At 32.4% G+C, this 13884-nt stretch overlaps 2 protein-coding genes across 2 annotated transcripts; one reads left to right on the top strand and one right to left on the bottom strand.

Moving 5' to 3' along the window:
• Positions 1–520: 520 nt before the first annotated feature.
• Positions 521–7704, bottom strand: LOC106181838 (TLC domain-containing protein 2). The gene is made up of 4 exons (XM_013566338.2): positions 7439–7704; positions 4024–4106; positions 3105–3187; positions 521–2440 (listed from the first exon to the last, which is right to left on the bottom strand). Exons 1-4 carry the CDS (start codon positions 7624–7626, stop codon positions 2000–2002), a joined length of 795 nt encoding a protein of 264 aa, XP_013421792.2. The 5' UTR covers positions 7627–7704; the 3' UTR covers positions 521–1999.
• Positions 7705–7911: 207 nt separating this feature from the next.
• Positions 7912–13864, top strand: LOC106181825 (calpain-A). Its single transcript, XM_013566325.2, has 11 exons — positions 7912–8350; positions 8503–8637; positions 9125–9265; positions 9587–9780; positions 10055–10223; positions 10477–10557; positions 10895–10998; positions 11134–11306; positions 11843–11959; positions 12319–12455; positions 13249–13864. Exons 1-11 carry the CDS (start codon positions 8105–8107, stop codon positions 13465–13467), a joined length of 1716 nt encoding a protein of 571 aa, XP_013421779.1. The 5' UTR covers positions 7912–8104; the 3' UTR covers positions 13468–13864.
• The last annotated feature ends 20 nt before the right edge of the window (positions 13865–13884 follow it).

Raw genomic sequence — 13884 nt, 5'->3', positions numbered from 1 at the left:
GTTGAAATTGACATGCAGCGCCCTCTTTACCTAAACACGTTAACGCATTGCTTACGTGTCGCCTTCAGTCTATCGCCGTTTCCATGGATTGGCAGAAAATTTAATTAATCTGAAATAAACACCGTCCACTGCAGATTGAAAAATATGTTCACTATCACTAGCCTAGTTTGTCGACGCTTATTTATAAAAAACAGCTTCTATTTGCTACTGTTTTCTTAGAAAATATACCTTGAATGCAGTGACGGTGAAAGTAGCAATTTGGTATAGTGAAACTTGGACTCTATTTAGGTCCAAGAGTGAAATATTTGAATCAATTCGCTTAAATAAATACAACCGAAACGCAGGTTTGATTCTTTTGCCCAAATTGACTGAAATTCGTTAAAGCTGAGCTCAATCATTTTTTAAAATTAAATTTCCTACAGTACATGTATATTTTTAATAACTGCATGAAATCTTCCCTTTTTTTCAAATACTTTCATTTTTATTACATTTTAATACACAATGACATGAAACGGGGCAATGAAAGAAACATAACTGTTTATTAAGATTGAAAAATTCATCAGAATAAATTTCATCTTTTAATTAATTACTTCATATGTACCCGCACATTATTGAAAAGGTTAAAAAATACATGTATAATTTAACCCTTAATTGTTACTAACTAGTCCATCAGTTTTTGAATATATCACCTCCATCACAAACATGCTTTGGAAAAATATAATCCTTTTCAGTGGTAAAACACATTTATTTATTTGATTTGAGATAGAAGAGGATGATGGAAGTACTGATCTGCAGTACAGTACCATGAATGTATAACCTTTACCAATCAGTTCATGTTCTATCAAAATATGTACATGTACTTGCCAAAATAGGCATGCTTTGAATGTCTATTGATTACTGCCAAGTAAAATGAAACATTATTCAAAAATATTTTGAAAAAGAAAACCTAAATAATTCAAATTTCAAATCGCAAATCTAAGTGATACATGAGGTATAATTTTGATGAAAATTTATTTAGTGTGGAATTTGCAACTTGCATGGTACATGTACATTGCAGACTTAGAGAATGTAACATCTCATTTTCACTATAATTAACCTATTACAGTTATTTAAAAATTCATTTATAATATTATTTGAAATAGAACTTTGCTGAAGAATCTACCTATATTACACAATATTTGTTGTTGTTGTTCACTTTCATCAATCACCAGACACACAAACAGCATCTAGTTTGGCAAGATACATTATTGTTTAAAAAGCATGCACACAATCTGTGTCAGTAACTGATTTAGAACTTTGATGTGTGCAGCAATGAAGTTTTGAAATTAAAACAAATTACCCATTCTGCATTGGGATTTATGACTATATTTAAACCACAACATATATTCATATCATAAAATGGAAATAAATATTTATTTTCACCCTAGCACTTTCATCCCACATCTTTACACTTCTGTTATGTAACATTTAAAATACTAAAGATGCATGACCTTTCGATCCTGTTAAAATAATATCCATTCCAAATACAAATTTTAATGAAGAATTTCTAGAGTATGTAAGTGCACTAGGAGTACATGTGTAGTGCAAATCATGTTCTGCAAAAATATATCTTTTAAGATTAGACTATAAATTTATATAAAATCATCACATACAAAAGATAGACCAACAACAGGCTTTGTAAAATTTGCACAAAAACTAAAACTATGTATCATAAAAAATTAACCACAAATATTTTAAAGTGACAACTGATAAGTTGCATACATGTACATCTTAAATTAAAATAAAGCTCAAAAAGATGACCATTGCCATATCTTAAAATTATATTACTTTTAAAAAAGTAATTTTCACCTTTCAAGTGACAAAGTTTTGTAATGGCATTTTTCCTCAAACAACAAACAGACCATCTTCCCCTTCTTTATTTAGACAAAACAAAAACAAAAATAAAAAATAAGCAGCTTTAGTTGCATCTATCATATATCAGTATTCAAAAGCAAAACTTTCAATCAATTTTTGACAAGCCATTTATATTTTGAGCCATATCTGTAATCTTCATATCATTATTATTTGCATTTAGTTTCTTTCCTTTTTTTCCTCTCAAAAAATCATTTTTGAATACAGTCCAGAAGAGAATGCTGTTAATGACAGTCATGATAAGGGTTGTAATAAACAAAAGCCACCAGTTGAAGGGTGTAAATTCATCTTCCTTAGCATAAATTATAGCCTTCCAAATCCATCCAATTGCCAGGCCCCTGCACACAGGAATAGTGATAACATTTAGAATGGCATTTGTCCTGAAGACCAAGTTTGACCTCTCCACTTTTGCTAACATCATGAGTTTGCGACCATGCAGGAAGATTGAATTTACTTCAGTTAGGAGTGCCACTACCATGAAGCCTATACAATGACAGTTTGCAATGTTGTAGTAGAATATCAGGAGAACCTACAAAATATAAAAAGCATTATATCTTAAAATGTTGGATCTGTTTCAATAATGAAAAAAATTGCTGACACTGACATGACATTGGCATCACTGATAATGACCTAAATAAAATCAAACTGCAAGAGATCCATACCATTTATGGAAAGCAGCAGAAACAAGAAATTATACTGATTATGCTTATTCTTAAACTTAACCTGCACCATAAACATACATATTAAACATCTCAATATGTACTTTAATTACAAAAACATACTATTTGAAAGTTATGGGGCATCCCCCAAATACCACATCAAAATTATATTCTGATTCTGAAAAAATGTATTTTTCTAATGTTTAAATTGACCTGTAGTAAATACTGAACAAAACATTCCCTGTTATATAGTAGCTACATTCAAAGTAAAACTAAAATATGGTAAGCAGTGATGGCCGAAACACAAAATGCCAATGAAAGGGAGAAAAAGTATTGCGACAACTACAAAAATATTGATGGGAAGGTTATAATAAACAAGTACTCCCAATATGCACAGATACTGACTGTACTGTATTTGTAAATAATTAATTGAGTTCATGTAGGTTTTTTGGTAAAAAAAAAAAAAAAAAAAAATTCCATAAATTGGTTTGAGGATAATTATACCACATTGAAGAGATCGAGTCCCTCACTTACAACGATATGGTGCAAAGCCACTTCCCACATCTGTGCTATTTTCTTGTTGATCAAAATATCAAGAAAATCAAATGTAAAGTACCCTGAAAATATATGAAGTTGATAGTTATAATTTCAAATGAAGTTTACTCAGTGCATTTAGAAAATCTAAACAAGCATGTCCACATAAGCTTTATAAAAGAAAATCCTTACATGGTCCAAGTTTAACTTATGATAATAGTTGCACATCCTCACATTTAAAAGAATGTAGCATAACTGTCAAATGGATAGATATATATGACAAAAGTAATAGAAGCTGTGACAATATAAATTTCTAAAATGATAAAGAAACAATTAAATGACAGTGCACAAAATATGTATCTGTTGATTATTATGCAATATTACATAATCGATCACCACCACCAATTTTAATACTTCTGTTATTATGGGCATTCAAAAAATAAAACCTGCACAAGGCTTTAGCCCCATAGGATCACAGTCACTTCAATAAAATGAAAATTTGTGGGGAAAAAACCTTCTTGTCTTAAAAAAGTAATCTTGCGAGGTTGTTCACTAAACTCAAGCTATATTTTTGTCCAAAGAACCATTCCTGTAAGTTGAAGTTGGGGATTAATAAGTACATATTCTTCCTTTAATAGTAATTAAGATTAAAAAGTGGATGACAACAACAGACTCAAGTGATGGCTTTATGTCCAGACAGTGTCTGTCCATAAACAAATTATGGAAACTTGCTTACGTACAGTAGGCAAAAAGAAAAAAAATCTACATGTACATTATGCACTTTCCAGAGGTGAATTAAAATGTTCAAAAGATGAAATTTTCTGATAAACAGTACTCAAAACTGCAACATGCAAGGGAAAAAAATCATTATGACTACTACATTTTACATTTTTGAAACCTGAAGAACTAAAAGACCTACCAAGAGAAAAACAAACCAGCAAATAAGATGTCATGGAATAACTCTTGACTAAGTCAAGCACCATTTCTGGAGTGAGCACAAAACTACAATAAAAAATAATTGATATCAAAATAATATATTTTGGTTAAAATTAATTCAAACTGTACAACCATCAATTGTTAGTATTTAGTAAATGCACATAGAATGTAAATATTCATGAGCAGATGTAAGATAGTACAGCAGTTTTTAATAAGCAAATACCACAGAAACAAGTAGGTATTAACATTAAAAGATACCTAGGTGCACCAATGACAGAGACAACGTACACAATTTGAAAGATATTTAGTTTTTTTCTGAGCATCTAAAAGAAAAAAGACAGATTACAAAAACAACTAGGCTAATTCCACTATCAATCAGGTTGATACCTAGCAAAAAATCAGGAAAATCTTAAATGTGAAGTACTAAATTGACAGGTGAAATAAGCCTTGGTTGTTTTGTAATTTTGTCTTTTAGTGAAACGGAAGGTGTCCCGTTATTACCAGCATTAAGACAGGCAGTAGCTCTAGCCATCCTCTATATAGCCCAGCCCATTTCTGTTGAAGAGATAGTATATATGCAAATTAGAGTACTAGTACACTTGTAAGCATCTAAAATAACTGTAAGTTTCAAGGATTAAACTAATAAAATAATAATTTCACAAAGAATCTTCACAATTTTAAAGCAGGCTTAAATCAAGACCAGATTGGAACAAAGCTTGCACAGATTTATTGCATCCACAAACCATGACATATCCTAGCTGGTGGGTTTTGGTTAGTGTAGGAGGGTTCACTTATGATTCCTCTGAACTGTCCAAGTGAAGTGATCAAAGTATTCAAAATACTAGTAGCATTGCTTCCATGTGGTCAACGTCATGACTTGTTGTCAAACCATTACAAATCATGCATATTCTTGCAGCAAGCAGAGAAATATTCATGACCATTCCTGTTCTTTCTTTGAAAGTCTCAGAAAATTCTGGAAAGTCCTGCTTCATGGATAAAACTGTATTACTTTTTTGTTTTATTACAACAATTTTATTGTTTTTTGTGTTTCTTTGAAGGATTATCAATAATTTATACTTAAACCATGTGAATATGCAATTGCAGCAAACCCTTCTAGACTGGCCAAGAACCATAAGGATGATCACAATTCAAATTCAGTTATCAATTATAAAGAATAATGAATCATGATCAAAGATTTGACTAGGTAACTAAGGTTTTAACTAAGCCTGTTCAAATAGCACACTCCAGCAAGTCTGGTAAGCAAAAGCAGTCAGAGACCTTTACATACAATTAGCTGTCACTTCAGTTGCCTTCCAAACCACAGGTACTAGAACCGAGTACATCTACCATGATGAGCAAAAAGCAGTGTTAAGACCGGACTAAAATTTCCATAATCAAAACTGGCATCAATTACTAGATAATATTTTCCTAAACAGGCTAAAATAATAACTCAGATTCATCATCAGCGATTATTGAGATTGTTTTGGGATGTACCATCAAGATGGCCTCATGAGTGTGATACAGGAAAAAGTAAACTACAAAGAAATTTTCATATCCTGTAAAAATTAACAATTTACTGATCATCCAATCTACTACTAGCATGAATTTTCATGTGTTAGCATTCCTATTGATGGTTCTGAAATATACTGACTGTCAGTGTATATCAGAAACGTCAATAGGAATGCTAACGCATGAAAATTGTGCTACCAATCTACTTGGACATGATTTTGTAGTTTTAAGAACAAAATAGGAGGAAAGCAGCATTAAAGATTCTTTGTGAAACTTAACTTATCTGACTAAGATTTTTAGCATCTATGGACTAAAATTTTATTGAATGACATGTTGCCTGGCACTAACCATTTATGTATATATTATTTCTAAACATAATTTATGATTAATTCAAGCCAAATGTTGAAGAAAAAAAAGAAAAAAAAAACAAACAAACAAATGGTAAGATGACACAAAAGTTGTAGACTTATATCCAAAAATTATTTCATGCATAATCAAGATTGAAAATAAACATTTTTATCTTCAATTTAAGAAAACACTTTAGTTATACATTTGTTAATCTCAAGCTCTGATAAAATACATGGTGACAGAATTAGTGTTAAGGTCATCATTTGAAATTTTAATCATCATTTTCATGAGTCTACAAACAGTATCCTGAGGGGGGGGGGGGGGGGGGGGGGGTTAATGTCCTGAAAAATATACAAATGATGATCCAAATTGCTGCCAAAGGTAATAACTTATAGCTTTTCACCTTATACTCTTTGCTGGGGAGGGGAGGCTGGAAGAAGCTACTCTTTGTAGATATGTGAAAATGATGATAAATATTCATGAGCCATTAACTTCCAACCTTCAAATTACATTATTAAGTTGATCAAAAAATTGCTTCCAAACAATTCAGGGGACAGTTTGCAGGATTTGACACAGAAATAAAAAAATTGCAAAAATTTTTTCTGGTCTTTAAACTATCATTTCGTTCTTATCAACTAACACTTTCTTCTCAAGGCATACAGGTAAGCAATGACACAGATTTTAATTTACAGCAATAATACCACTTTCAATTAACCTAAGTCTACAGCTTCTTGCATTCTTATTCTGGTACTTTCATTTCCAGTAAAATGTATTTTCATTTCCAATAAAAAATCTTGAAATAGTGGTCTTATTGCTGTAACAGTTGCTAACTTCAATTTGAGGTCACATATGCTTTTGAGGCACAAGTACAGGATTTAATAATAAGCAAAATTCGACAAAACAAAAACCCTATGAACTATCCCCTTCAATATCCAAAAGATGAAAAAACATTGTTGTGCCCACAATCAACGTGAAAACAAACCAGGAAAAGACATTATCCAGGAGAATTAAAATTGGAGTTTCTTTTAATAAGTCCGAGTTTCAGAGCCAATTGAAGCATACCAGCTTCTTCATCTTCAAAGTTCCGTACAAAGAAGTACCCAACTGTCCTGTCTGAACCTTACTGGTCTTTTGACTTAAGTTTACCAAACCAAGTGCAGACCTTTTACTATGCCACATTCCCTTCTTTGAGGCCATGAAATCCAGATAGCCAATGCTCTAGTAAAACTGTAATTGTGATGAATGTCAAAGTGGAAAAGGCATGCAGATGCATATTTGAAAGTGAAGATGCTGGCACACAACTGACTTGAAGCTCAGGGTACTGTTTATTTATTGAATGCAGTGCTCTTATTCTTTCTGACATGGACAAAGTATTACTAGTAGTGTGAAAAAAATATAATTAAACATCAAATTTTCAATATTTAGATTTACTAGTAATGAAATTATTACTGACAAGTTACTTTTCTTTCTTTACTGTTCTTCCATATTAAAACGTTACTACTCTATTAACAGAACTGTTCATCTAAACCAGCGATATTTACCAGCTTAGCACCCAAACTGCACAGAAAAGTGCATGAATCCACGAAATGGAAAAATTCTTCCACACCCATGGATCACCTGAGAATGATTTAGGAGCACCAAAAGACGCTACCAATTTACTCAAAATTGAAAAGAAAATGATGGACGAAAACACAAAGCAGACCCATATCTTCTCGAAGTCCTCCAACATGATGTTGCTCACTTTCACTGGTAGTCTACGCAATTTCTGATAAGGTCTACTGAGGTCATGTTCAACTACGTTCAAGACGCACCATTGTTCCCACGAAGTATTCCGGCAGAAAGTGTCCTGGTACCAATAGTAGAACAAAAATTATTATCAAAATGAGGTGAATAAACTGTAAAAAACAGAACAGAATACATTCAAGCAAATAATAAAGACAATTGAGATCAATAAATAAAATAAATCTAGACTTCTTAGGGGATTGCCTTGTATCACAAATAGTATCGCCATCTATTCTTTTATCAGCATTTTTTTAATGCAGATGGCGCCCAGGAGACAGTAAACAGAAAACCAGTGGTCACTGACAGACAACTGAAAAACACGTTTTACACTGACATTTATCATCAGAATGGGCGGGATTTGACAAATTTACACCTCGTGATATTCTTATTATTAGCCAGACAATTAATACATTTCTCTTGGCAAAATGGGCTGCGAAGGCAGTAAAAACGCAGACACAAAAGTGAACCACGAAAAACCACTTCAAAATGAAACAAGGAAACAGAGCAGCCCGACCCAGCCTTTGAAAAATGTTGAAAATGGAACAATTGGCAAACCAATTGACATCTGCGAAGAGGAGAAAGAGAAGGATAAAACTGGCGAAGAATCGTCGTTTCCCGAACCAGTTGAAATTCCTGACATCCATGCCACACATTTGTTAGGTGTCACTGAGGTATGGCCTCTGAAGTTGCTTACTTGAATTATAAGTCTAAATTATTGTCTTCTGTCTTGCAAAAATAAAAAGTAACATGATATACATACTGGATATATATCTAAGACAAGTCAGCATTTTCACAAAATTAATTTTCCGCATGTTTTTTGTAGGATAGTAAAATTGAAGAAATGTTAGCAAGATTTGGAGAGAATGAACTGTTTGTGGATGAGGAGTTCAAGGCAGATCAGAAGGCATTATTTTACAGCGGCAGAGTTGAAGAGGATGTAGTTTGGCTCAGACCAAAGGTAGTTTGACAATACACTTGAAAAATGAATGCAGTTGCAATTAAACAAAAGAAACTGCCAATCCCAACAAAATAGGGTGACATAAAAGCAAAATATGCATCATAGTTCAACAAATGAATTTTTTCCCTGGGGCGTCATGACCATGCATCGTCCTCTTTCCATTTCTAAGTAGTGTTAAGTTTGATCTGTAAACAAGCTATCTTAATTATCTTGTTCTCTGGGGTTGTCTGAAAAAGTAATAGAGAGAAATGTATTGATTGTCTGGGTAATAATAGTATTGTTTTTATGTGCATTATGTTTGACTCTGTCATTAAAGTTTGACTCTATCATTCAGGCTATGGCTTTGAAAAATCTTTTGGCAAATGACTCCCTTCAATATTTGAAAACTCAAGAAGGGCTATGTGCTTGTAGATCATTCTTGGAGTTTTCAAATATGGCAGACAATCCCTTTATAAACGATTTGTACCAATTTATTAATTTTTTTTAGGACATAGTTAAAGAAGGTCAGATACCACATCTGACAGTTGATGGTGTGACTCGTGATGACATAAAACAGGGGATCCTTGGAGATTGTTGGTTCCTTTCTTCTTGTGCTGCTGTCTCTGTGCAGGAGAGATTCATGAACAAGGTACTCATCTCATGAATGAAGAAAGCAGGCTTACAAGTTGATTGAAAATAAATCTGTCTTGTTTTGTGGTTTAACAAACTCTCGTGTTTGACAGATAGATGGAGATGTAAAGAAATAAAAGGTTCGGATGTCACAACAATATGCTTATACTGTATACAGAATAAATATATAATATAAAAATAAGTATGTGTTTGTATATTTCATTTTTCCAGATAATAGATTAAGATTGTTACAAGGGTTTATAAAATTTTCATCATCTTTTAAGACAAGGTTAAAGAAATACATTTTTAATTGGTAATTTGCCATTTGTTATAATTTCAGATAATTGGAAAGAACCAGGTGTTGTGTGGAAATGGTTATAAGGGAATAGTTCATTTTTGTATGTGGAGATTTGGGGAATGGGTTGATGTGTATATAGATGATCTCCTGCCAACAAAGGATGGGAAGTTATTTTATGCCAAGTCTGAGGATCCTACAGAGTTCTGGCCACCACTCATTGAAAAAGCATATGCTAAGTGAGTTGATATTTATTTTAATTTATGCAGGGCTTTTCACTGTTCTTTGGAAAAATATGATATAGAGCAGTTGGATTCTGGTCCTCAAAGACATGTTTGTGTTTTATTCAAAATTTTAAAAAATATATTTTAAAACACAACTAATAATTTATATGGAGGAAAACTGCTTGTAATTGCTTGCAGGAAAAAAAAGCAAAGCATACATGTACTTTCATAAAAAAGATCACAATATTTGGAAAACAAATTAAAAATTGATGGAATTCTTATGTTCCAGACTACATGGATCTTATGAAGCCATAGAAGGTGGGCAGACCATGGATGCACTTGTTGATCTCACTGGTGGGCTGGCAGAGAGGTGTGAATTGAAGGAAGTGGATGTCAATAAGTTTAAACATTTCCACAGGGCTCATCAGGCAGGAGCATTCATTGCTTGTTCCAGAAAGGTGGGAACACAGTCACACTAATTGTCAAATATTTATGTCAGGAAACTTCTCAATAATTTTATGAGCACAGTTTTTTTTTATTATGAATTAATGAAAATAAAAAGCCTACATAAGAAAAGCAGATGGTAAAAGTACACAGATTTAGAAATGTAAAGGAAAACACATTAAAAATATATTGGAGATGTGTCAAACTATGAATTAATCAGCATTTGAGCTGTAGCTTCATTTTAATATGATCACATTTTTCTTTCAGGGAGATTGGACCATGTCAATTGAAGCAGATCCAAATGGTTTAGTTAGTGGTCATGCCTACTCTATCACTGATTTAGCAACTGTAAGTACTAAATATTATATAGGTTTTTGGTTTTATTGTAATGATTAACATTTATGTGACAAGTAATGTACAACATCTGTATTTATCTCTTCCTATGCTGTCTTTATTTGTCAGTGCTAGAGAATGAATAGTGGGAACAGAACAGTAGCAGGACAAAGTGTAGATGCTCTTCAGAACTTTATGGCACTTTATACCACTGAACCCTGTTTTGGTAGTTTTCATCCCAACAGATATGACACTGAAATAGTGGTGCTTTATAGTTCAAATAAGTGAGTTGAAATTTTACATCATTTGGTGTAATTATTTTTTACTTTTTCACTGTTTAAAATTTATGTAGGTGACAGTAAAACGTCCTGGTGCTGTGGAAATTATTGAGAGGCTTCTTAGAATCAGGAATCCATGGGGAAATGAGACTGAGTGGAGAGGAGCTTGGAGTGATGAGTATGTCTTTGTGATTTTTTTGGTGTTAAATAAATGTAATTTTCAAACACGGCCTTATTTAATGCAAATTATTATGCAATTAATTTCATGAGTTACAACTATTTGTGCATGCTCATTTCTTGTTGTTTCTTTAAGCGATGAAAACTGGCAGTGGCTTGATGAAAAAACTAGAGAAAAGCTTCACCATATATCAAAAGGGGATGGAGAGTTTTGGATGCGCTATGAAGATTTCTGCTCAGAATTTTCAGAAGTTACAATTTGTACCCTTGGTCCAGATTTTGATGGAGATGGGGTCACAGATCAAGCAGGTATAGCTAAATGTCTCTTTTGCCCTAATGGACATTTTATGGGTTTCTAAAATTCTTTGTTAAAATGAAAATCATTTTTAAACAATGATAAGAGATAGTAAATTTTAAAAGCATACAAAGAGCTTAAATTTTATATACCAAAATTTTATGAAAAATGCAACATTTTTCCTGAACAAGGTTTACCATATCCAAATTGCTTCACTCAATTATGATCCATATGCCCTTTTTGACTTTAAGGTTTCATGATTTTGGAGTCACTCTCAATATTGATAGAGAATGGTGAATTTCACTCATGGTTGTAAAAGTTAGATCTTGACAGGGTTATATATTGAAATTCCCTCAGTGGTTTTTGATAGGGTATCCCCATTTGATAAAGAGAAATTTGCTAACATTTCCATCTATTATCAGTATAAGTCTAATGGGTTTTGATGCTTTTGAAAGACAAATGCTTTACAAATTTACATACACTTAGTGCATTTATTATGGAAACCAGACCAACATTTTATTTTTCTGGAAGTTGCAATATTCTTTTTTAGGTCACATTGAGAAAGTGAAGGGAGAGTGGAAAAAAGATATTTCAGCGGGAGGATGTAGAAATGATTTAGCCAGCTTTGCCACAAACCCACAATACCTTTTAACATTAACCGAGCCAGGTATACATTAAGATTTAGAAATGTTCAGTGTTTGCCGTTAATGAATGAGAAAATGAGAAAACTTAAGCAAAAATTGAAATATGTTGGTGTGGGACTCTTCCCTCTTTCGGAACAAAAAATTACAGATGCAGTTCCTGGGGATAAAAGACTGACACAGTGCTTTAAAGTGCCTCACATCGTGTCAGATTTTTTTGCACTTTTTATGATAACTTTCCATTATCCATAAATGAATAAATCACCTGGTGATAGTGATAGCAAAACATATTTTAGATGATCTATTGGCCATTGCTTTAATAATCAAATTTCATGCTTTTTACAGGTATTACTCAGTTATGAATATACTATCCATTCTATTTTAGATGATTTTGATAGTAGTATAGATGATCTAGATGATGAAGGAAAGTGTAGTGTTGTGATTGCTCTGATGCAAGAGCATCGCAGATCTCAGCGACATTTGGGAGTCAAAATGTTACAGATTGGATTTGTGATCTATAAGGTAAGCAGTTGGTTTGAAGTTGCCATACATGTAAGCTCTTTGTTGTGATTGCTCTTCTTTGGACATAAGCCATTGTTAGGTTCAAGTAGCCATTTTGGTATTTTGCAATACTTACAAGACTTAATGCATGGCAACCACAATTTTAGAAATTCTCTCATACTTATGTTGGAGTTAAAGATTTATTTTTGAGCCACTATCTTAAAAATAGAAATCACAAGCTTATGAACAGGTGTGTGGATCTTAATTTTTTCTAGTCTTGGAAAGGGTTGGTTTACAGCTGATGAAGGGAAAGTGCTGAAAGTTCCTGGAAAAATCATTTTGTTGCTATATTAAAGGGATAATAACTCTTCATATGAGATCTATATTTCACAATAAAAACATTGTGAACAACTCATAGAAATATAATATATTCTGTTGTACCACAAAAACGGCAGTTATAGCTATTATTCTGATATCTGAGCTTGTCTTTAGACCACTTGACCTCCATTAATGGCTATACTCTGTTATAATCTCTTAAGAGATTATAACCAAAAAAAAAAAAAAAAAAAAAAAACTTTTTAGAAAAAAAAACAGGGACTAACTTTGAATGTAAAAATGGATTCATTAACCATTGGTAAGTATGGGAAAATTGTTGTTTACTCCAGGAAAATTCATTTTTTGGCCAAAACGAAGAGTTATTATCCCTTTAAAGGGTCTTATGCACATTGTGTGCCTTTAATGATAAAGTTACAATGTGTTTAGACTTTTATGAACCTCAAAAAGTGCTGCAAATGCTGCATTTTTTTCACTTCAGACAGAAGATCCAGAAAACAGATTGCCAGAAAAACACTTCCGTTACAACTATGATACAGGCAAATCTGGTGTTTACATCAATTATCGTGAAGTCAGTGGACGTTTTCAGTTAGAACCAGGTCACTATATTGTAATTCCGTCCACTTTCAATAAAAATGATACAGGGAGTTTCCTTATGAGGTTCTTTGCACAGAAAAAGTTCACAGTGAAGAAAATGTAAAACAAATTTTTGCTTTATGTGCTACATATATAATAGCATATTTAATATATTTATATTTATTGTGGTAAATCAGACATAAATCCACATTTATTTTTGTAGCTGCTGTAGGTATAAGTGAATTTTGTGGACAATTTCTAATTGATTTAATTCTATTTTCCTTTCTTGAAAGGAGGAAGAGGTTTGATCTTCCAGCAGATGTTTCAGACTATGAAATTGTTTTAAGCTCTTGAAATTCCCTTAATATTGAGCATATTATAAAAAGAGCATAATCTTTGGAAAGCCGTCCTCTTTAATTAGAATTGAGAATTTTTGAGCCTTATTATAAATTTTATTACATCCATTTGTATATTTACTTGTTATTGTTTTTTAAAAATTTAATTATATAATAATCCAGATTTCAGTCATGTATACACTTAT

Source organism: Lingula anatina, chromosome 1, assembly GCF_051362555.1.
Source record: "Lingula anatina isolate TDL-2025a chromosome 1, LinAna3.0, whole genome shotgun sequence".
NCBI lineage: Eukaryota > Metazoa > Brachiopoda > Lingulata > Lingulida > Lingulidae > Lingula > Lingula anatina.
Note: the sequence above shows the minus strand (reverse complement) of the source record. Positions and strands in the feature narration are given on the sequence as shown.